The 24,262-nt window shown below is 44.6% G+C and overlaps 1 protein-coding gene across 3 annotated transcripts; it reads left to right on the top strand.

Moving 5' to 3' along the window:
* The first annotated feature begins 2,303 nt into the window (after positions 1-2,303).
* wu:fb80c09 (sarcalumenin) lies at positions 2,304-24,103 on the top strand. Of its 3 annotated transcripts, none has more exons than XM_042304633.1 (11): positions 2,304-2,410; positions 12,743-12,924; positions 12,979-13,816; positions 15,658-15,747; positions 16,645-16,740; positions 17,558-17,674; positions 19,051-19,284; positions 19,586-19,707; positions 20,048-20,275; positions 20,768-20,974; positions 23,105-24,103. In XM_042304633.1, exons 1-11 carry the CDS (start codon positions 2,350-2,352, stop codon positions 23,369-23,371), a joined length of 2,442 nt encoding a protein of 813 aa, XP_042160567.1. In that variant the 5' UTR covers positions 2,304-2,349; the 3' UTR covers positions 23,372-24,103. The 3 variants fall into 3 exon arrangements, with proteins under 3 accessions (XP_042160567.1, XP_042160571.1, XP_042160565.1); XM_042304637.1 differs by having other exon boundaries at positions 12,743-13,016; positions 13,071-13,816; XM_042304631.1 differs by having other exon boundaries at positions 12,743-13,816.
* Positions 24,104-24,262: the final 159 nt, after the last annotated feature.

Below are 24,262 nucleotides of genomic sequence, written 5' to 3'. Positions count from 1 at the left end.
CAAGTGGGAGATAGAATGATGTTCAAAGGTAAACGTTAAAAAAACTGTGGGGGAGTGTTTTAACAACTAATGCCAGTTTGCCTGAGACTGATGCCGTGCAGGTGTTGGTACACATGCATATACACACACTCTCATTCAAATAAACACATACAAGAACACACACATACATGTAATAGTGCCAGACATGCACACAAACATATACAGTTGGGGAATGGAATTAATTGTATTTTTTATATATATTTTGTCTTCTTGGACTAGTGACTGTTGGAGGGCTCTCGAATGGTTGAGGGACAGCTATTGGGGAACTGTGGGGGGATCTTGGAGGGTTTTTTGGCCTGGTGGTAGATTTGTCAACGTGCCCTTGACCAGGGCATTGACCCTGGATGCGTCTGTGTGTCACTCTGAAAGGGAATCTGTTGGATGACTGGTATGATGTAGTTGTTGAGCGGCTTCACTGCAAGTATATTGTATGTTTCGAATATTCAATAAATACATGTAAAAATATATATAATAAATACATTCTTGCTTGAGAAATTGCTCTTCGCAAAGCTATTTTTGTTTATTTTTTAACATTTTAATTAAAAACAATGACAGTAAGGTACTTAATTATTACCCAGAAATGATTTGATATTGATATAAAAACGGCTGCATTGGACCTTTAAAGTACTGTAAATTCATTAAAGTAATGCGTCACAGATTCTAAATTGATATTTCCCACAATTGTCCACCAGGTGGTGCTATTTAAGTGGCTCTAAAGTTCTAGAATCCCCTAGCGTTTGAGTGCTTGGTGAAGTTCCCCTAGGACAAGTGTCGGCTCCCCCCATCCTAACCTTAACCATTGGTGGGGAAAATCAACGTCATCTGCGCCCGGGGAGCAGTTGTTGTTCAGGGTTAACTGCCTTGCTCAAGGGCACAAAGGTTGGTTTTTCTATCTTGCCAGCTCATGGATTTAAAGGATATCTAATGCTTGGATAGTTTCATCTGAACCACTGGCCACTAATCCTATTATCTAAATAAAATGTTTGGTTTATTTGGAGACGTGAATCCAACATATCATCTGTTAAATTGTCGACAAGTTAATAGCCTATTTACTGTATTGCAAAAGGGATTTTGATTTGTGTTTGGTTGTCAACAAATTCCAGTTGGTCTACAAATGAATCATTTATAATGTTGGATTCACGTCTCCACCCCAACCAAGAATCAAAGCCAAAGAATAGGATCAACCCTAACTTCACTCAAAGTGCATTTAAAGTTTGCTTTGATTAGATTTAGTCCTATTCTTCATCCCAGCACCCCGGTGTTAGTCTTATTTAATCTTGTAAAGGGTTTAAGGTTACAACACCGCTAGATTAACGGGGTGCTGGCAGCTAGTTTAAACCATAAACCCATAAAACCTATGTCCCATTTCAGTTGTACAACTGACTAGGTATCCCCCTTTCCTTTCCCAAAATACATTATTTATATCATTTAATTATGTTCAGTCTGTTGTACTTTCGAATCAAAATAGAAGTGCACAGACTCAGCAGTGTTGCCTCAGAACAGCTAATCAAATCTCAAATGGAAACGTTTCTATACTATAACTCGTTTTTTTTATATGGGGAAGTTGGTATCTTTGTTTTTTGAATCTGTATCCGACTCTGTCTCGTCCTGACCTATTTAACCTTACTTCCTGAACCTAGATTAACCCTACTCCTGGAGCAAAAATGACTTTCAGATTCTCTGTTGAGTCAGCTTTTTAGTCCAGCAGTAGGCTCTTAATTAGGGTCCGGGAAACCGTCCCTATGGTGACTATTGACCAATACGAACGGGATACACTCTTTTCACACACTTTTCCCTAACCCTTTTCCAAACCTTGACCTCAGTTTCCTAACCTGCTACATTAATTATCCTAACCATCAGTGTAAGTTGCCAGGTCGCAATTGTAAATGAGAACTTGTTCTCAACTTGCCTACCTGGTTAAATAAAGGTGAAATAAAAAATATATAAAGTTCTCCTAACCTGCTACGAAAAAGTCATTTCAGTATCGAGGTGGCGTGAAAAGAGGGTTCCCAATACGAACAGTGAAACTTCCTGACATCTTTCCCAGTCTGTTCTCTCCCCTTATAGAACCAGGGCAACTGCTTTGACACAAAATGGCAGATGTGGATGCAGTTGCTGCTGTGTGACATTATGTTACCCATTAGCCAGCCAGCCACCCAGGCCTCTCTACTTAGACACGGAATGGCTGACGTGGGTGTAGTTGCTGCCTGTGACATTACCAGGCCCCTCCTTCCTTGGCACACCCTTTGACCTTTCTCCAGAGGGGTATATATAACTGCTGGTAGAAGGGGGAGGCCCCTGGCAGCCAAAATGAAGCCTCTACAGGTCTCTGTGTCCTGCTTGCTCTCCCTGCTTGTCCTGGTCGCTGCAGGTAAGATTACATACATTAAGATTAGAAGAAGAAAACAAATTAGTCCGTGAAGTTTTTATTACTGTAGATGGGCATGCTCCTCTGCTCAGAAAGAGGGCAAGGGGGACATATGAAAGTCAGATTCTTTGCATGAATGGAAATAGCAATGGCTGCAGTGCAGACCATATACGAGGGTTTGTGATAAAAGGGTATGAAAGGCTGATCATGAGAACAGGGTCATGGAGATGTAGCAATACAACTTTGTCCTGACACGGTGTCATAGAGGCTGCAGGTCAGAAAGTATTCAGACCCCTTGACTTTTTCCCCATTTTGATACGTTACAGCCTAATTCTAAAATGGAATACAGTACATTTAAAAAAATGCTCAGCAATCTACACACAATACCCCATAACGACAAAGCGATAACAGGTAACATTTTTTTTGTGCGAATGTATTACAAATAAAAAACAGAGAAACCTTATTTACATAAGTGTTCAGACCATTTGTTTTGAGACTCGAAATTGAGCTCAGGTGTATCCTGTTTCCATTGATCATCCTTGAGATGTTTCTACAACTTGATTGGAGTCCACCTGTGGTAAATTCAATTGATTGGACATGATTTGGAAAGGCACACACCTGTCTATATAAGGTCCCACCGTTGACAGTGCATGTCAGAGCAAAAACCAAGCCATGAGGTTAACGGAATTGTCCGTAGAGCTCAGAGACAAGATTGTGTCGAGGCACAGATCTGGGGAAGGGTACTTATTCAATGGAAGAAGTTTGGAACCACCAAGACTCTTCCTAGAGCTGGCCGCCCAGCCAAACTGTGCAATCGGGGGAGAAGGGTTTTGGTCAGGGAGGTGACCAAGAACCCAATGGTCACTCTGACAGAGAGCTCCAGAGTTCCTCTGTGGAGATGGGAGAACCTTCCAGAAGGACAACCATCTTCACAGCACTCCACCAATCAGGCCTTTATGGTCGAGTGGCCAGATGGAAGCCACTCCTTAGTAAAAGGCACATGACAGCCAGCTTGGAGTTTGCCAAAGGGCACGTAAAGACTCTCAGACTATGAGAACCACGATTCTCTGGTCTGATGAAACCAAGATTGAACTCTTTGGCCTGAATGCCAAGAGTCACGTCTGGAGGAAACCTGGCACCATCCCTATGGAGGTGGTGGCAGCCTCATGCTGTGGGGATGTTTGTTTTGGCAGGGACCTGGAGACTAGTCAGGATCGAGGCAAAGATGAATTGTGCAAAGTACAAAGAGATCCTTGATGAAACCCTGCTCCAGAGCGCTCAGAACCTCAGACTGGGGTGAAGGTTCACCTTCCAACAGGACAATGATCCTAAGCACACAGCCAAGACAATGCAGGAGTAGCTTTGGGACAAGTCTCTGAATGTTCTTGAGTGGCCCAGCCAGAGCCCGGACTTGAACCCGATCTAACATCTTTGGAGAGACCTGAAAATGGCTGTGCAGCGATGCTCCCCATCCAACCTGACAGAGCTTGAGAGGATCTGCAGAGGAGAATGGGAGACACTCCCCAAATACAGGTGTGCCAAGCTTGTAGCATCATACCCAAGAAGACTCAAGGCTGTAATCGCTGTCAAAGGTGCTTCAACAAAGTACTGAGTAAAAGGTCTGAATACTTATGTAAATGTGATATTTACGGTTTTTATTTTAATTATTTAGCAAAATGTCTAAAAACCTGTTTTTGCTTTGTCATTATGGGGTATTGTGTGTAGATTGATGAGAAACACATACAGTGGGGCAAAAAAGTATTTAGTCAGCCACCAATTGTGCAAGTTCTCCCACTTAAAAAGATGAGAGAGGCCTGTCATTTTCATCATAGGTACACTTCAACTATGACAGACAAAATGAGAAGAAAAAAAATCCAGAAAATCACATTGTAGGATTTTTAATGAATTTATTTGCAAATTATGGTGGAAAATAAGTATTTGGTCAATAACAAAAGTTTATCTCAATACTTTGTTATATACCCTTTGTTGGCAATGACAGAGGTCAAACGTTTTCTGTAAGTCTTCACAAGGTTTTCACACACTGTTGCTGGTATTTTGGCCCATTCCTCCATGCAGATCTCCTCCAGAGCAGTGATGTTTTGGGGCTGTTGCTGGGCAACACAGACTTTCAACTCCCTCCAAAGATTTTCTATGGGGATGAGATCTGGAGACTGGCTAGGCCACTCCAGGACCTTGAAATGCTTCTTACGAAGCCACTCCTTCGTTGCCCGGGCGGTGTGTTTGGGATCATTGTCATGCTGAAAGACCCAGCCACGTTTCATCTTCAATGCCCTTGCTGATGGAAGGAGGTTTTCACTCAAAATCTCACGATACATTGCCCCATTCATTCTTTCCTTTACACGGATCAGTCGTCCTGGTCCCTTTGCAGAAAAACAGCCCCAAAGCATGATGTTTCCACCGCCATGCTTCACAGTAGGTATGGTGTTCTTTGGATGCAACTCAGCATTCTTTGTCCTCTAAACACGACGAGTTGAGTTTTTACCAAAAAGTTCTATTTTGGTTTCATCTGACCATATGACATTCTCCCAATCTTCTTCTGGATCATCCAAATGCTCTCTAGCAAACTTCAGATGGGCCTGGTCATGTGCTGGCTTAAGCAGGGGGACACGTCTGGCACTGCAGGATTTGAGTCCCTGGCGGTGTAGTGTGTTACTGATGATAGGCTTTGTTACTTTGGTCCCAGCTCTCTGCAGGTCATTCACTAGGTCCCCGTGTGGTTCACTAGGTCCCCCGTGTGGTTCTGGGATGTTTGCTCACCGTTCTTGTGATCATTTTGACCCCACGGGGTGAGATCTTGTGTGGAGCCCCAGATCGAGGGAGATTATCAGTGGTCTTGTATGTCTTCCATTTCCTAATAATTGCTCCCACAGTTGATTTCTTCAAACCAAGCTGCTTACCTATTGCAGATTCAGTCTTCCCAGCCTGGTGCAGGTCTACAATTTTGTTTCTGGTGTCCTTTGACAGCTCTTTGGTCTTGGCCATAGTGGAGTTTGGAGTGTGACTGTTTGAGGTTGTGGACAGGTGTCTTTTATACTGATAACAAGTTCAAACAGGTGCCATTAATACAGGTAACGAGTGGAGGACAGAGGAGCCTCTTAAAGAAGAAGTTACAGGTCTGTGAGAGCCAGAAATCTTGCTTGTTTGTAGGTGACCAAATACTTATTTTCCACCATAATTTGCAAATAAATTCATTAAAAATCCTACAATGTGATTTTCTGGATTTTTTTCTCATTTTGTCTGTCATAGTTGAAGGGTACCGATGATGAAAATTACACTTTTTTATACTTTTTTGCCCCACTGTATATTTAATCTATTATAGAACAAGGCTGTAACCTAACAAAATGTGGAAAAAGTCAAGGGGTCTGAATATTTTCCGATGGCACTGTGTGTAATGTATGCTTTAGGGATGGAGGAAGAACGAGGAAGAGACAGAGGATGACATTTCTGTCAGTGTGCGCTGAATGAATGACTGAATGAATGAATGAATGAATGAATGACTGAATGACTGAATGAATGAATGAATGAATGAATGAATGATGAATGACTGAATGAATGACTGAATGAATGAATGAATGATAAGTGAGAAGTTGAATGCTGCTTGTGCATATAATGCTGATATATAATACAGTATGTGTCCAGTACTTCTGTCACACACATCTCCTGGTAATGACTGGAGCAGAATAAGTGGAATGGTATCAAATACATCAAACACATGGTTTCCAGGTGTTCCATGCCATTCCGTTATTAGCCGTCCTCCCTGAGCAGCCTCCTGTGCCACACCTATGCTAGTACATCAGAAGGGTGTGTTGGCTGTGGGTGGAAATGTCAGTGTTGCTGAGCAGTGACACCAGTGTGTGTGTGTGGGGGGGGGTACCCTTGCCTGTCCTTGCTGTCATTTAATCCCTGTACCTTCCAGGCCTCTGTAGTTAGTCAGGTGGCTGGAGCCTTAGTGAGTCTGCTGCTGTCACCAGTCACCATAGAAACACCACAGAGACTTATAGGCACACCCACTGCCAGTGTGGGTCTGTTTGCACCCTTACTACATACACAGTACGCAGGCACACACACACACACACACACACGCGCGCGCGCACGCACGCACACAGTCTGCAATTAGGGTTCCTTGGGATTTGATCAAAGACTATGTACAATGTAGTCCATGCATTTGATATTCTAAATGCAAAAGCCATTTCTCTGTAGTTCTGCAAACCTATTTGTGTCTACATAGCTTGATAAACTGCAGCTGTACCTAGACAGTAGTCCACGTGTAGGGAAAGCCCCCAGTACTAGGGAAAGCCCCCACACACACATGCTGGGACAAAGTGGATGCTATAGGACAGACTACAGCAGTGTTCAGTAGCAGCCTGTCTGTTGGACAGTACACACTGATAATGGCTGTCCCTATATGGATGCCGCGATGGAAATCCATAATGATAGTGACAGAGCTACAGCCCCCTAGAACAGGGTTTTCCAAACTCAGTCCAGGGGCCCACATTGGGTGCAAGTTTTGTTTCTTTACTCCAGCACTACACAGCTGATTCCAATAATCAAAGCTTGATGATGAGTTGGTTACCTGAATCAGCAGTGTAGTGCTGGGGGAAACCACAACGTGCCCCCAGGGGGGGCCCCAGGACCCAGTTTGGGAAACCCTGCCCGTTGCTGTGCCTATGTACAATAAGGCTGTCGTCAAGGCCGGTGACAATCGTCAGGGAAGGACAACGTCACTCCTGTGGAATATAGCAGTGGAATAATCTCTCCCTGCCTTCCATTCTATCTGACTCATTGTAGATCTATTCATATCCCTGATTGAGACCAGTAGGACCCAGGCACCATGCCCCAGGCACCTGTCCCACTCCATCCTCACTTTGATGTATTCTGCCTGGGTACTCACACTGCCAGGGCAGGGCAGTCTGGTGACCCACCAGGACCAGGTTCACTGTCCGGTGTTACATAACTGTGTAATAACAGCATTTCAATGCAGCAGCCTATTCGTGCTGTATTTGTTTGATTGCTAGAACAATCTTGACAAGCCCCCCTTTCTCTCTCTCTCTCCCCCTCTCTCTCGCTCTCTCTTTCACTGCTGTTGAACTTTTATAGTGATCTTTATCTAAGCTTAGGGGAAAAACCCCAGCGATCATTCCCATATGGAGTCTCTTCATTCTCCCGCACCTCCATCCCTCTTTCCATCCCTCCATCTCCCCTAACTATGTTAACTCTAATTCAATAAGCTACTTGGCTGCTACTAACTACCGAATACGATCCTGTGGAATGCCTGTATCAACAAACACATTTGTATTTTTCTGACAACGGGATCAACGTTTCGATATAAGTCACAATGTTGTTATTTCCTTTCCTCATTGTGATTGATGTTTGGTCGGTTTAAGTCATGACTGTCTCGACTATTTCTATTGCTATTGCTTAGCTCCATTTCTTACCACAGAATCTTCATTAAATGATTATAGTGGCCCTTAAAGGGCAAAGTAGTTCAAAAATATATATGAAGTCAACATAAACAAACAAACTGTCACTTGTTAATGAGTGACCCTGAGTGACCCTGTTACCATGCTGGTAACCTGACAACGTTACACCATTAGAATTCTTGCCGTCTGTACACACGTTCATGTAACTGTGCAGACGACTGACGACGCTGTCGCACTATGTCCATGGATCACATCCAACCCGGCAGGGCGGCAGTGAGCACTTCATTTGGCTCCTCTGTATTTCCAATCACATTGCCTTCCAAGTTCCTGTCTCTCTCTCTCACACACACACACACACACACCCTTTACCCATCCACCCACCTTCAGCACATACATATTCTCTCTCTCTCTCTCTCTCTCTCTCTCTCTCACACACACACACACACACCCCCCATCTTGTTGGTTTTATTTAATTAGGGACACCCAGGGTACACTTAAGTCGGTGGGAGACTGTTTGTGATCGGGGGTCAGCGAGCCAAATGCTATATTGAATGCCAGGGGTGAGAGAGAAACACCTCGCAGGTTCTTTTTATAACCCATTACCGCCCCCTGTCTGTGGCAGACTGGTGCTGCAGGACAAATATGCTGTAGGAACACATACATAAATAAATGTGTAACTTAGCAGATGCTTTTTTAATGTTACTTGCGCTACACTCTTGCCGAATAGGACACTGCTTACCGATCGGATAGATCAGTGATGCCCTCTCCTTGTCCGGGGAGATCTGTGATCAGAGCCCTGGAAATCCATGTGCTTTCAGGCTTTGCCAGAGTGTGACTGAGCATCCTATTCCCTTTTTAGTGCACTACTTTTGACCAGGGCACATATGTAGGGAATAGGGTGCCATTTGGTACACAGACGGTGGCTTTTTACATCCCCGTTTTTGAAGTAATGCTATCTGACTGACGCCGAGGATGAGGTGCTGATGGTTTGTAACGAATACCTAGCCTCTGTCACAGGCCACGTGAGCAAAGCCTGGACGTCCGAGGATAACACATGCCGCGAATACTTAGACGAGTAGAAGGACTGAAAAACATTACTTCAGAATACGGACGGTATCCTCTGTCTGCTTTCAGCAGCCAGATGAGTTCAGGTCAACAGGAAACTGTAACGGAGGGGTCATTTCTTCAGCTAAAAGGCCTATAAGACTCTATATCAGTCAGGTTACAAAACCATGCCTGGAACCCGAAGACTCTTGTTAGCTCCCCTAGCTAATGCCTAGGCTTTAGCTCACAGGGCTAATACAGACTTGTGGCCTTTAGAAGACCCAGGCTTGAAGCTATAGAGCTCCGAAATATAAAAACATACAGAAAACATACAGAGGCACCCTCCTTCCATGTTACATAAACTACCTAAACAGTTAAGTGGGGATGCCATGGACCTAAAGGACCACAAAGGAACATACATCGTCACACATGTCCCCAACTGTCTAAATACCAACCTGTGAGGTCTTAGCAGGCCTGTTAGGACGGTCTGTTGTGGGATGTGTAGTGAGGCACAGTGGGAGACAAATGATGGTGTTTTACGGCCTCTGTGTGTACGTCTGCAGGTTCATGTTTCAAGGCAGCAGCATGGATCAGGTTGTATCCATGGCATGGACAGCTGCAGTGTGATTCTCACCTTCAATGGCTGACAAGAGTTGGCTGAGAAGAGCTGCATTGCTCACAGCTAGCGCCAACAGGCTAATTGCTAGCAAACGGCTAACATGGCACATGGCACATTGCCCATTGCTATCATCAAGCGGCTAATTGCTAAGCTAAAGGCTAACGTAGTTGTATGGTGATGATGACTCAGGTGTTTAGGCGTGATTCTCAGCTGTGCTGTGTGATTCTCTATTCTTCTGAGAAGAGGTGGCACATCTTGTTGACCAATGCTAGCAGCTACTGACTAATCGCTAAGCTATAGGCTAACCTATGGTGGCATATGGGTTTGTGACTGTGTATGCTAATGTATACACATACCAACACACATGATTGATTTGATCTATCCTCAACTCAGACAGGAATAATGACGCTCGCGTCTTCTACCGGCCCAATGTCAATGTTAAATGTGGATGTGAAAAATGCACCATAAGCCCTTTGACCTAAGAGCCTCAGACTGAAGATAAGTCGCATCTGACTCAACACACGCATTGATCAAATGGGTCAGGGCGGAAAGCTTAGCACCCGTGTGACTGTCCATGACCGTCCATGGTACACAAATGGGACTCTCTGTGCTCTCTGTGTTCTCTATGGGCTTCCTATTCTGGCTCTGATTCACAAGTAAACAATTTACTGCTCATGATCGGTCGATCATCACCTCCTGTGTGTGTGTGTGTGTGTGTGTGTGTGTGTGTGTGTGTGTGTGTGAGCTATGCCCATTCATCACCTCCTCTGGTCATTGTCAGCATTATAACCCACCAATATTACATTCCTAGTGAGTACACACTGTCATGTGTATGTGCAATGACCTGGGGTTGTAACTCGGGTCTCCTAATTATTCTGTGTCAGAGGTTACTTACTATCCATGGCTACATGTACATTACTGTCGCTAGCTCAGATTTCACCGTCTACAAACATGCAGTCTAAGCTACTCCAGGTTATGCTATATAAACAGGGGTACAATAGGGAGAGAATGTGTAGGAACAGAGTTCCCATCATTTTGACACGTTATAATATGACTTCCTGACACAGGGTTTGTTGTCGGAGTCTGTCTCTACAGGGTTGTCTTTACCCAGGTCTGCTCCCCTCAAATAGTCTAAGCAGGCCTAAGCATCTCCATTCAAGGAGCTGAAATCTGAGTGTAGCAATCTGAGAGGCTGTTGAGTATTCAATCTGCTCTTGGCTTTACACACTGCCACACACCAAGTCTGTTCTGGACACACAGTCACACACCAAGTCTGTTCTGGACACACAGTCACACACCAAGTCTGTTCTGGACACACAGTCACACACCAAGTCTGTTCTGGACACACAGTCACACACCAAGTCTGTTCTGGACACACAGTCACACACCAAGTCTGTTCTGGACACACAGTCACACACCAAGTCTGTTCTGGACACACAGTCACACACCAAGTCTGTTCTGGACACACAGTCACACACCAAGTCTGTTCTGGACACACAGTCACACACCAAGTCTGTTCTGGACACACAGTCACACACCAAGTCTGTTCTGGACACACAGTCACACACCAAGTCTGTTCTGGACACACAGTCACACATCAAGTCTGTTCTGGACACACAGTCACACACCAAGTCTGTTCTGGACACACAGTCACACACCAAGTCTGTTCTGGACACACAGTCACACACCAAGTCTGTTCTGGACAGACAGGCGTTGATGCAGGAAAATAAAGAGCGGCTGTGAAAGTGTCCAGTGTGATGAATAAGGTCTATTTTGGATAAAGAGAGCAATTGGGTTTATCCGTAATGTCTGTATGTCTGTACATGTAAGTTGATCCAGTAAGATGTTTGGATGCGTCTGTGCTTTACAAGAAGATTAAAGGAGTAATCCACTAGCTATATTTGGGTATTTTCTTCATTATTCCACTGTTGATGAAGTTCAGCAATCAAGTTCAAAATCAAGTTCAAAATATCGGACATTCAAAAAGCAAATTGTAACTTGCCACATCATCATGATGATTAGAAATCATTACTTCTAGAAAGTTATAGAAATCAAACCATGATCAATAACAGAGAGGCTGTTGTCTTTTCTTTTTTCCCCTCCCTCCCTCCCTCCCTCCCTCCCTCCCTCCCTCCCTCCCTCCCTCCCTCCCTCCCCCTCCCTCCCTCCCTCCCTCCCTCCCCTCCCTCCCTCCCTCCCTCCCTCCCTCCCTCCCCCTCCCTCCCACCCACCCACCAAGGCATCTATAAAAGTAAGTTAAAAGGAAAAAAGGGAATGAAAAACAGGAACAAACAGTAATAGAAACAAAAACAATGGGGAAACATTTTCAATACAAATTCTTATCAGAACAAATGGCCACTAGAACAGACATGACTGCTGACCAAACTATGCGAGTTACACAAAGTAAAAGACAGGCTCTCCACGTATTGTATTAATGGGGACCAGGTAAAGCCTAACTTTGTTGGGACCCAAGCACAGTGTACTTAACCCACTCCAGGGGCAGAGATGACACCACCTCCTTAACCCACTGCATGAAGGAGGACGGCTTTGCAGACTTCCAGTGAAAGAGGACAAGGTGGCGAGCCTGATGCATGGTAGCATTCTGGTCTAGGGGAAGTAACTAAAAAATGTCAGTGACCGGGTTGGGGCTAACAGTTGTATTACACATATGTGAGAATGCCTCAAAAATGTGGTCCCAGAGGCCTCAAAGCTGGCATGACCAAAACATGTCTCCCAGAGTCGCTGGACTCTGGTGGCATCTCAAACACTTGGGGTCAACATTTGGGTATATTTTTGCTAATCTGTCATTTGAGTAATGGAGACAGTGCAAAAGTCTGAACTGAATGATCCCATTCCTTATGCAAAATGATGATGTGTGGATACGCTCAATACTTTATATCATCTGATAGCTCGCCGCCTATTTTTATTTTTAACTAGGCAAGTCAGTTAAGAACACATTCTTATTTACAATGACGGCCTAGGAACAGTGGGTTAACTGCCTTGTTCAGGGGCAGAACGACAGATTTTTACTTTGTCAGCTCGGTGTTGCAACCTTTCAGTTACTAGTCCAACACTCTAACTACTAGCATACCTGCCACCCCCTATATCTTGCTCGCTGTTGTCTTTTCTAACATGGCCGTTCAGTGATTACCAGACCTAAACCCTTCACTCTCTTTATACTGACATCTTTATCATTAACAGACTCGCCTGTCTCTCTCTCTGTCTCTGCAGACCTAGTGGTGGAGGCCTCCAGCCCCGATGAGCTGCATCTCCACGTGCCGCTCTCCTGTGACCTCTCCTGTGACTCCACAGATGACCATGGAGGACAAATCTCCTCCAACGACACCCCGGCCCCAGGCTCCGTGTGTCAGTCCTGTAACCCCCCTCGAAGCCTTGCTACACCGGCCGAAGAGGAGCCCCTAGCCTCCACAGAGGAGGTCCCCATGGAGAGGTTGGCTAGCGAAGAGGAGCCCCTAGCCTCCACAGAGGAGGTCCCCATGGAGAGGTTGGCTAGCGAAGAGGAGCCCCTAGCCTCCACAGAGGAGGTCCCCATGGAGAGGTTGGCGAGCGAGGAGGAGGAGTCTGCATCTGAGGAGGTGGTAGCTGAGGGGGAATCTGTGGAGTCTGCAGAGACTTCAGAGGAGGTCCAAGCATCAGAGGAGAGGGTGGAGGAAGCTGCCTCGTCTGAGGAGGAAGAACTGGAGGAAGCTGCCTCGTCTGAAGAAGAAGTAGTGGAGGAAGCTGCCTCGTCTGAAGAAGAAGTAGTGGAGGAAGCTCCCTCGTCTGAAGAAGAGGTTATAGAGGAGGTTGAGGCAGAACATGAAGCTGAGGAAGAAGAGGTTGTAGAGGAAGAGGAAGCAGTTAAGGAAGCTGTGGCCATGGAGGAGGAAGTGGATGTAGTTGAAGAGGAAGTAGAGGAAACAATAGAAGAACTTGCAGTAGAGGAACCTGTTGTTGAGGAGGTAACGACTGAGGAGGTTGCCAAGGAGGAGGCAGTAGAGGAGGCAGTAGAGGAGGCAGTAGAGGGGGCAGTAGAGGAGGCAGTAGAGGAGGCAGTAGAGGAGACAGTAGAGGAGTCAGTAGAGGAGGCAGTAGAGGAAGAAGTAGTATTAGTGGCTGAACCTGTGGTGGAACCCAAGCTGGTTGAATCCGAGCCAGAACCTGCGGTGGAACCTGAAGTGGTTGAACCCGAGCCAGAGGCGGTGGTCAAGGAGGTGGCTCCAGAACCAGAGCCTGTTGTAGAGGAATCTGCTCCGGAACCCACTCCGGAACCTGCGGAAGCCGCTCCAGAACCTGTAGAAGCAGGTGAGGTGGTTGTGGAGGCAGTGAAGGAGGAGGAGCTGGTGGAGGAGGTGGCAGCTGTTTTGGAGGAGGTACATGTTTTTGAGGAGGAAGCGGTGGTGGAAGAGGAGGCACCTGTTGTTGTTGTTAAGGAGGAGGCGACTGTTGTTGAGGAGGCGCCTGTTGAGGATGTGACAGTGGAGGATGCACCAGCAAAGGCAGAAGCACCAGTAAAAGGTATAGAGTACTGCGTTATTAGAATTTATCATTTGAACGAGAAAAACGTTATTGTCCAAACAATTTGGAAACAAACTTGTTTATATCAATGTGTCGATATTTATTCTTTCTATACTAAATGTGATTGCTCTGGCTAAAAGTACCTCTGGCGGGCACTTTTAAGTTACATATTGTAGAGATGGGGTTACAGGATCCTGTTATATCTCCCCACTTGCTTCTTCACAGTGCTTTGAATACACTTCAGTCGGCTCTTAGGAGCCAACTGTCAACTTTACAGTGTCAACTCAAGTGTATTCAAAGCCATGATGAGCGAGTGCTACTGTAATCAGGAGACTGACATTCTCTGCCATTTGGTGCCGTAGTGTTTGCACCAGCTATAAAAGACATAGGATCTGGTCTGGCTCTTACATTATCTCTAAACCTCCATCTCTCTCTCATTCTCTCTCTCTCCTCTCTCTAACCACTTCCCCTCCCTCCTCTCCTTCCCTCCCTCCATCCCTTCCTCTTTCCCTGGCCCATGCCATGCCCCAGAACCTGATATGTGTGGCTAAAGGTGGCATCAGGAATAACCCCTAGCTGAGCCCGAAATAAACAGGACAGACATAGAGGGAGGAAGGGAAGAGATAGATAGATGGGCAGATGGACACTGATATAACAACATGGATGGATGGCTACAGAGCCACACAACAGATGCTGTGGTCAGTCAGTGTTCTGTTGTCATGGCAGGAAGTCAATTGGTGTCATGTTCAGGGGAGATCAAAGGTGAAATGTTCAGATAGAAATGTAATGAATAGAGCTCACATGATTCCCAGTTCTACATGGCAGACAGTTAAATCTGTTCTACACATTACATTTCTTTCTGAATGTTCAGAAAAGTTGCAGATATAAATGTAATGAATAGAGCTGACAGGATTCCCCTATTCTACATGACAGATAAGCATGTATGCACACTGTACTGCGTATTACAAGCATACACTGAGTATACAAAACATTAAGAACACCTGCTCTTTCCATGACATAACTGACCAGGTGAAAGCTATGATCCCTCATTTATGTCACTTTTTAAATACACTTAAATCTGTGTAGACGAAGGGGAGGAGACAGGTTAAAGGAGGACTTTTAAGCCTTGAGACAATTGAGACATGGATTGTGTATGTGTGCCATTCAGATGGTTTATGGGTGTGACAAAAGATTGAAGTGCCTTTGAACAGGGTTTGGTAGTAGGTGTCAGGCACACCGGTTTGAGTCAAGAACTGCAACGATTCTGGGTTTTTCACACTCAACAGTTTCCTGTGTGTATCAAGAATGGTCCACCACCCTAAGGACATCCAGCCAGCGTGACAAAACTGTGGGAAGCATTGGAGTCAACATGGGCCAGCATCCCTTTGGAACGCTTTCAACACCATGTAGAGTCCATGCTCGATGAGGGCAAAAGGGGGGTGGGGGGTGCAACTCAATATTAGGAAGGTGTTCCTAATGTTTTGTATACTCAATGTACAGCATCATGATAATGCAGGGGAAATTATATTCTCCTGAGTCAGGGATATGGATATGTCAAGTTTGGATTCGACCTTTGTCTGATGACCTCATAGTTGAGTTGACTGACAGGCTTTTCCTCCAATCGGCAGTGGGTGAGGAGGCAGCAAAGCTCAGAGACTGCTCCCACATCGATGAGATGCTCCGATTGGTTTCTGCTGAATCCTCGCCTGAGTTCTCTGGTAAGGAGCAAACAAGAGTTACAAGTAGGCCCTGAGTTTTTCTCAATTCATCATTCCTCGATTCCTTCCATTTTGATCTCACCACCTCCTCACTCGTATTGGAGGAGAAGGTCCAAGGGGAGGGACCTTGGACTTTCTTCTCCATTGTGTATTGAGAAGCAGGCAAAGAGAGGATGCAAGGAATCTAGAAAAGATTAATTGTGAAAAATACCCTGATTTTTTTGGGGACCACATGAGCTGACCAGGAAAAACTCTGTTTATATGTGAACAGGAGGGATTGAGAAATCTACTGGGCCTTTTCTGCTAAAATTACTGTGGAAATTGTTTCAAGGTGTGGACTGGATGGTAGTGTGTGTGTGTGAGTATGTGTGTGTGGCTGTGTGTGTGCCTTTCCATTATATTACCATGACTACCATGACAATGAGTCAGGTTAGTTCATTCATGGGGCCTTCCATTATATTACCATGACTACCATGACAATGAGTCAGGTTAGTTCATTCATGGTGCATCCATTACAATACAATGACTACCATGACCATGAGTCAGGTTAGTTCATTCATGGGGCCTTCCATTATATTACCATGACTACCATGACAATGAGTCAGGTTAGTTCATTCATGGTGCATCCATTACAATACAATGACTACCATGACCATGCAAAATGTATTGTCTCCTCTCTTCTCTCCCACCCTACTCTCTTCATCTGCTACTTCTGCCTCTCTCCACCTCTATCATCTTCTCTTCTATCTCCCTCTGTCCTCTTCTCCTCTTCTCCTCTCTCCCCCTCATCCTCTCCTCTCCTCCTCTCTCCCCCTCAATCCTCTCATCCCTCTTTCTTCTCTTCCTCTCTCCTCTCCTCATCCCTCTCTCCTCTCCTCATCCCTCTCTCCTCTCCAGCTGCTATGAAGAAGCTGCAGCACATCTACCACTCAGCCATCAAGCCCATGGAGACGGCCTACAAGTACAACGAGCTCAGAGCTCACGAGGTCACAGGTAGCCTGTCCAACCACTTAGCATTAGCCTTGAGCCATTAGCTATTAGCATTTGTAATCGGTTTTATACTGACCTGTTGTCTTAGCGTATTAGCCTTTAGCCTGGTTAGCATTGTTCAGATTGGTTTATTAGTATTAGCATATTAGCCTTCAGCCATTAGCTATTAACCTTCTGTTCATTACCAACCTGTTACACAAAGAACAACAAAATGCTATATTTCCCCCGAAAAAACAGACAAGCATAAGTCTAGTTACCAACAGTCCTTGTAGACATTGTCATTAGCAATGGGGTTTCCCAAGGCAAATGGGCAATACTATACACAGTTGTGTGCCAGCTTAGTCTAAATTCTCAGGGTGCCTTTGCCTGAAGAAACTGGAAAATCGATTAAACATAAATAAACTAATTAACTGCATATACACCTGCCAGTAATCAAGTGTACACAGGAGCTTTCCAGAAAGTGTCTTTGTATGCCTCAGCATATATATACAGCTTTGTGTGGGTGACCAGGCCTCACTTAACCCAGGCTTGTTAGAGCTTGAGGGCTCAATCCATAGTACCATGATGTATGCAATGAACGCCCCCTTGTGGGACAAAGTGTACCATTGACAAAGTTTACAAAGTGACCCCCCTTCTCTCTCTCTCGCTTTCTCTCTCTTGCTATCTCTCTCTCTCTTTCTCTCTCTCACTATCTCTCTCTCTCTTTCTCTCTCTCACTATCTCTCTCTCGCTTTCTCTCTCTTGCTATCTCTCTCTCTCTTTCTCTCTCTCACTATCTCTCTCTCTCTTTCTCTCTCTCACTATCTCTCTCTCTCTCTAGATGGAGAGATCACCTCCAAGCCCATGGTACTGTTCCTGGGACCCTGGTCTGTAGGCAAATCCTCCATGATCAACTACCTGCTGGGCGTGCACGGTACCCCACAACAACTTTACACAGGTAAGAGCACCTGTCACATAGCTTGGGCCTGGAGTTTCACCAGACGAACTCCTGACCAACACTCTACTCTGATAATCAGTCAATCAATCAAATGTATTTCTAAAGCCCTCATGGCACCCCTTACCAGTCTACACTCCTTACCAGTCTACACTCCTTACCAGTCTGCACCCCTTACCAGTCTGCACCCCTTACCAGTCTGCACCCCTTACCAGTCTACACCCCTTACCAGTCTGCACCCCTTACCAGTCTGCACCCCTTACCAGTCTACACCCCTTACCAGTCTGCACCCCTTACCAGTCTGCACCCCTTACCAGTCTGCACCCCTTACCAGTCTGCACCCCTTACCAGTCTGCACCCCTTACCAGTCTGCACCCCTTACCAGTCTGCACCCCTTACCAGTCTACCCCAGTCTGCACCCCTTACCAGTCTGCACCCCTTACCAGTCTGCACCCCTTACCAGTCTACACCCCTTACCAGTCTGCACCCCTTACCAGTCTACAGCCCTTACCAGTCTACACTCCTTACCAGTCTGCACCCCTTACCAGTCTGCACCCCTTACCAGTCTGCACCCCTTACCAGTCTACACCCCTTACCAGTCTGCACCCCTTACCAGTCTACAGCCCTTACCAGTCTACACCCCTTACCAGTCTGCACCCCTTACCAGTCTGCACCCTTACCAGTCTGCACCCCTTACCAGTCTGCACCCCTTACCAGTCTACACTCCTTACCAGTCTGCACCCCTTACCAGTCTGCACCCCTTACCAGTCTACAGCCCTTACCAGTCTACACCCCTTACCAGTCTGCACCCCTTACCAGTCTACAGCCCTTACCAGTCTACACCCCTTACCAGTCTGCACCCCTTACCAGTCTACAGCCCTTACCAGTCTACACCCCTTACCAGTCTGCACCCCTTACCAGTCTACAGCCCTTACCAGTCTACACCCCTTACCAGTCTACACCCCTTACCAGTCTACAGCCCTTACCAGTCTACACCCCTTACCAGTCTACACCCCTTACCAGTCTACAGCCCTTACCAGTCTACGCCCCTTACCAGTCTGCACCCCTTACCAGTCTACACCCCTTACCAGTCTACACCGCAGACAAGGTTTTCCACTTTATCATTCACTCTATTCCACATCTTGTCTATCTACTACTGATCTGTCATCTATTGCACCCTTCCCAGTCCACTTCTCTCCGGAATACAAACATGCCTCAATGCAACTGCTTCCTTTTCTGAGTAAACTATTTGGATAGCTGCTCATATTAATCTCTCTCTTACACATTCTAACCACCCTCTCTTCCTCCTTATCTCCCCCCTCTTCCTCTCTTCCTCCCTCCCACCTCTCCCCCTCTTCCTTGCTCCCACTCTCTCCCAGGTGCTGAGCCCACTACATCTGAGTACACAGTGGTGATGCACGGTGACAAGTTCCGCTCGGTGGAGGGCATCGTGATGGCAGCTGACAGCTCCAGGTCCTTCTCCCCTCTGGAGAAGTTTGGCCAGGGGTTCCTGGAGAGGCTGGTGGGGATTGAGATGCCCCATAAACTGCTGGAGAGAGTCACCCTGGTGGACACGCCTGGGATTATTGAGAACCGCAAGCAGCAGGAGAGAGGTGGGGAGTAGAACACACACACACTAACCTCTCATATACAGCCATGTGTATTAGATCATGTACACTCTTTAGATATTTGTTACATGCTGTGAAGTGACAATCACAAGCAGCAGGAGAGAGGTGGGAGAACAGACAGAGATTCATTAACAGTCACACTCATGCACACCGAATGGTAACACACTGCATGCAACACACACACCTACAAATTCACAGAAATGGAATGCTGAAAAGACGTAACTCACTGTATACTACCACACCTTTGAGTAAAACAGCCTCTGATTGGTCGTCCTTCCCCATCCAGGCTACCCCTATAGCGAGGTGTGTCAGTGGTTCATTGACCGTGCTGACCTCATCTTCCTGATGTTTGACCCCACCAAGTTGGACGTGGGCGGGGAGCTGGCGACACTGTTCAAACAGATGAAGGTAAAGAAGTGTAAAGCATAGAAATTGAATTACTAGAACGTAAGTGTTGGGTGGACCGGCAGCCATATTGAGTGTACCAATAGGGGTAAGGCAGGAAGCAAAAGTAGTAAGTTCAGCATGAACATTTTTGCTTTATCAAAAGTCAACTCAACTGAAATTACAAAAGACTAGATTCCTTTCTCATTCTAGTAATTATATGTCTATGGTGCAAAGCAAAGTGCCTTAGATTGCCCAATATACAGTCAGTCTTGGACTAGCACTTAATAACACTTTAATAACCTTTCTAAACTCTGTTTTCTTCATTCATTCATTGATCCATCCATGAATTCATTCATTCTAGGGCCGAGAGTCCCAGATCCGCATCATCCTGAACAAGGCAGACAGCCTGTCCTCCCAGGACCTGATGCGTGTCTACGGCGCCCTGTTTTGGTCCATGGCTCCTCTCATCAACGCCACAGAGCCTCCCCGGGTCTACGTCAGCTCCTTCTGGCCCACAGAATACGCAGCCGACACCAGCCGAGAGCTCTTCATACGGGAGGAGATCTCACTGCTCGAAGACCTCAACCAGGTGAAGCTCAACCACCTACAGACATTACAGAATACACACAAACACATTACACGCACACACCAGCCCATGGCTTTTCATACGGGAGGAGACCTTGCTGCTCGAGAAGCTACCATCTCCTGCCGTTGTGCACTTGAGAAAAGCACCTAAAATCTGTGACAATGGCGAACGTGCATAAAGATGTCAGAATTCAGATGTGATGTCATTGTTTAGCACTATCCACTGAGTTTTGAAACTATGACGTGTATATGGTTCAATGTGCCAGTAAATCAGCACAATCTACTTTTTTTTTGGTTTTTCAAAGTCCCGGCGTCTTCAAGCTAAAATTGGAATCATGTATACTGTGCTAATGACCATGCAAACAAAAGAGTCATGGAGAGTGATGTACAATTTGGTGAACTTAGCGAAACGAGGCATTTGTGATAAGTGCATGGGGGACGCCATCTTTATTCACCTCTGCTGTTGACAATAATCTCCTTGTTCTTCTATCTTCAGGTCATTGAGAACCAGCTGGAGAACAAGATAGCCTTCATCCGCCAGCACGCCATCCGGGTCAGGATCCACGCCCTGCTGGTAGATCGTTACCTCCATACATACCACGAGAAGCTGGGCTGGTTCAGCGACCCCGACGAGGTGTTCAGGGACATCGTCTCAGACCCTGACAAGTTCTACATCTTCAAGTCCATCCTGGCCAAGACCAATGTAAGTGAGAGAGTGTGTGTAGGGAGGGGGAGGGGGTGTAGGTGTCATGGATTGTGTGTGTAATGGGTGTATGGAATATGTATATAACGTGTGTTTAAGGTGTGCAAAGTGTGTGTATAATGTGTATGTAATGTGCACAATGTGTATTAAATGTGTGTGAGTAATGTGCATATAACATGTCTATAATGTGTGTGTGTGTGTATATAATGTGTGTATAACTACCATGTATATAATGTGTGTGTGTGTGTGTGTATATAATGTGTGTATAACTACCATGTATATAATGTGTGTGTGTGTGTGTGTATAATGTGTGTATAACTACCATGTCTATAATGTGTGTGTGTGTATATAATGTGTGTATAACTACCATGTATATAATGTGTGTGTGTGTGTGTATATAACTACCATGTCTATAATGTGTGTGTGTGTGTGTGTATATAATGTGTGTATAACTACCATGTATATAATGTGTGTGTGTGTGTGTGTATATAATGTGTGTATAACTACCATGTCTATAATGTGTGTGTGTGTGTGTGTGTATATAATGTGTGTATAACTACCATGTATATAATGTGTGTGTGTGTGTGTATATAATGTGTGTATAACTACCATGTATATAATGTGTGTGTGTGTGTGTATATAATGTGTGTATAACTACCATGTATATAATGTGTGTGTGTGTGTATATAATGTGTGTATAACTACCATGTATATAATGTGTGTGTGTGTGTGTGTATATAATGTGTGTATAACTACCATGTATATAATGTGTGTGTGTGTGTGTGTATATAATGTGTGTATAACTACCATGTCTATAATGTGTGTGTGTGTGTGTATATAATGTGTGTATAACTACCATGTATATAATGTGTGTGTGTGTGTGTATAACTACCATGTCTATAATGTGTGTGTGTGTGTGTATAACTACCATGTATATAATGTGTGTGTGTGTGTGTGTATATAATGTGTGTATAACTACCATGTATATAATGTGTGTGTGTGTGTGTGTATATAATGTGTGTATAACTACCATGTATATAATGTGTGTGTGTGTGTGTGTGTATATAATGTGTGTATAACTACCATGTCTATAATGTGTGTGTGTGTATATAATGTGTGTATAACTACCATGTATATAATGTGTGTGTGTGTGTATATAACTACCATGTCTATAATGTGTGTGTGTGTGTGTGTATATAATGTGTGTATAACTACCATGTATATAATGTGTGTGTGTGTGTGTGTATATAATGTGTGTATAACTACCATGTCTATAATGTGTGTGTGTGTGTGTGTGTATATAATGTGTGTATAACTACCATGTATATAATGTGTGTGTGTGTGTGTATATAATGTGTGTATAACTACCATGTATATAATGTGTGTGTGTGTATATAATGTGTGTATAACTACCATGTATATAATGTGTGTGTGTGTGTATATAATGTGTGTATAACTACCATGTATATAATGTGTGTGTGTGTGTGTGTATATAATGTGTGTATAACTACCATGTATATAATGTGTGTGTGTGTGTGTGTGTATATAATGTGTGTATAACTACCATGTCTATAATGTGTGTGTGTGTGTGTATATAATGTGTGTATAACTACCATGTATATAATGTGTGTGTGTGTGTGTATAACTACCATGTCTATAATGTGTGTGTGTGTGTGTATAACTACCATGTATATAATGTGTGTGTGTGTGTGTGTATATAATGTGTGTATAACTACCATGTATATAATGTGTGTGTGTGTGTGTGTATATAATGTGTGTATAACTACCATGTATATAATGTGTGTGTGTGTGTGTGTATATAATGTGTGTATAACTACCATGTATATAATGTGTGTGTGTGTGTGTATATAATGTGTGTATAACTACCAAGTATATAACGTGTGTATATAATGTGTGTATAACTACCATGTATATAATGTGTGTGTGTGTGTGTATATAATGTGTGTATAACTACCATGTATATAATGTGTGTGTGTGTGTGTATATAATGTGTGTATAACTACCATGTCTATAATGTGTGTGTGTGTGTGTATATAATGTGTGTATAACTACCATGTATATAACGTGTGTATATCATGTATAGAACTTGTGTGTTCTCCATTTCTACAGGTGAGCAAGTTCGACCTGCCAGACAAAGAGGCCTACCAGGACTTCTTTGGCATCAACCCTCCATCAGGCTTTAAGCAGCTGTCCTCCCTCTGTTCCTGGTCGTCAGGCTGTCTGATTGACAAGATAGAGAAAGCTATCACTGTGGAGCTCCCTGCCCTACTGATTAGCCTGGGAAAGAAAGACAGTCCACCCCCAGCCAAGGCCGCCCCAGCCGCTCCACCCCCACTTCCTGAGGCAAAACCCAAGAACCGCTGGCGAAAGGATTGAGGAGGAGAGATGAAGAGAGGGATGAATGGAGAGAAGAGGACGGGGAGCAAAGGAAGGAAGACAAAAAGGAGGGAGGCCGAAGCCAGAGGCTGTACTGGGGTGACTGGACACGGGGAAGAGAGGAGAGAGGGATGGGGTGGAGGATAGGAAATATGTACAGGAAAAAGGGGGATTGAAGCCACATGAGGCAAATGGGAACCTTGCAGGCCCATTAGAAGTAATCCAACAAGAAAAAAACCGGAAACAAGTTTTTTAACTATTTAAATCAGAGACTCTTATCTTCCTAAGTGTTATTATTTAACTCCAAACGAAAACAGGGAAATATAAACAAGAGTTTGTTTTATTTCTGTTTGTTTGCCAGTTTGTTTATTTTATTTATTCAAGTTTTTCTCTTCTTCTTCTTCCGTAGACAAGAAGGAAAAATACCAGCGATCAGTTACAGCATAATATCCTATTCTATTGTCTTTATTGTCATTTCAAAAGGGTCTGGATTTCTGTGCTCCTTACCAGCAGTCAGTTACAGCATTCTTCTATGGTATTGTATTGTATTTTATTGTCATTTCTAAACGACAGCTTATCTTCGTTGTCAGTGCAGTATGTCATTGCTGTGTAAGAACGCATTTGTACATTGATGCCAGTTAAATGGGCCGTAGCCTTCTCTTCCTGTTGTTATGGCTTTGCCTCAATATGCTGCATGTCAAAGTCGCATTAAAGTTGTATTTTATCCTTGTAGCTTCAGATCCCATTGACGACCCAGATTCTTGTCAATTCTTTAGAGAGAAAAGGGAGGGAGAAAGAAAGACAAAAAATAGACCCAATATATGTTTGATCCAATAAGGGTAGGGCCTACATTCTGAAGGGAACGTCCTGTCCCCAGCAATAATGTAAAAT

The sequence above is a fragment of the Oncorhynchus tshawytscha genome, linkage group LG02 (assembly GCF_018296145.1).
Source record: "Oncorhynchus tshawytscha isolate Ot180627B linkage group LG02, Otsh_v2.0, whole genome shotgun sequence".
Taxonomy (NCBI): domain Eukaryota; kingdom Metazoa; phylum Chordata; class Actinopteri; order Salmoniformes; family Salmonidae; genus Oncorhynchus; species Oncorhynchus tshawytscha.
This window is presented reverse-complemented; position numbering and strand designations above follow the sequence as displayed.

Coding starts and splice junctions, on each gene's coding strand:
- wu:fb80c09 (XM_042304631.1), top strand. CDS start 2,350: ATGAAGCCTCTACAGGTCTCTGTGTCCTGCTTGCTCTCCCTGCTTGTC. Junction 17,675..19,050: donor CCCACAACAACTTTACACAG/GTAAGAGCACCT, acceptor ACTCTCTCCCAG/GTGCTGAGCCCACTACATCT. Junction 19,285..19,585: donor CCGCAAGCAGCAGGAGAGAG/GTGGGGAGTAGA, acceptor TTCCCCATCCAG/GCTACCCCTATAGCGAGGTG.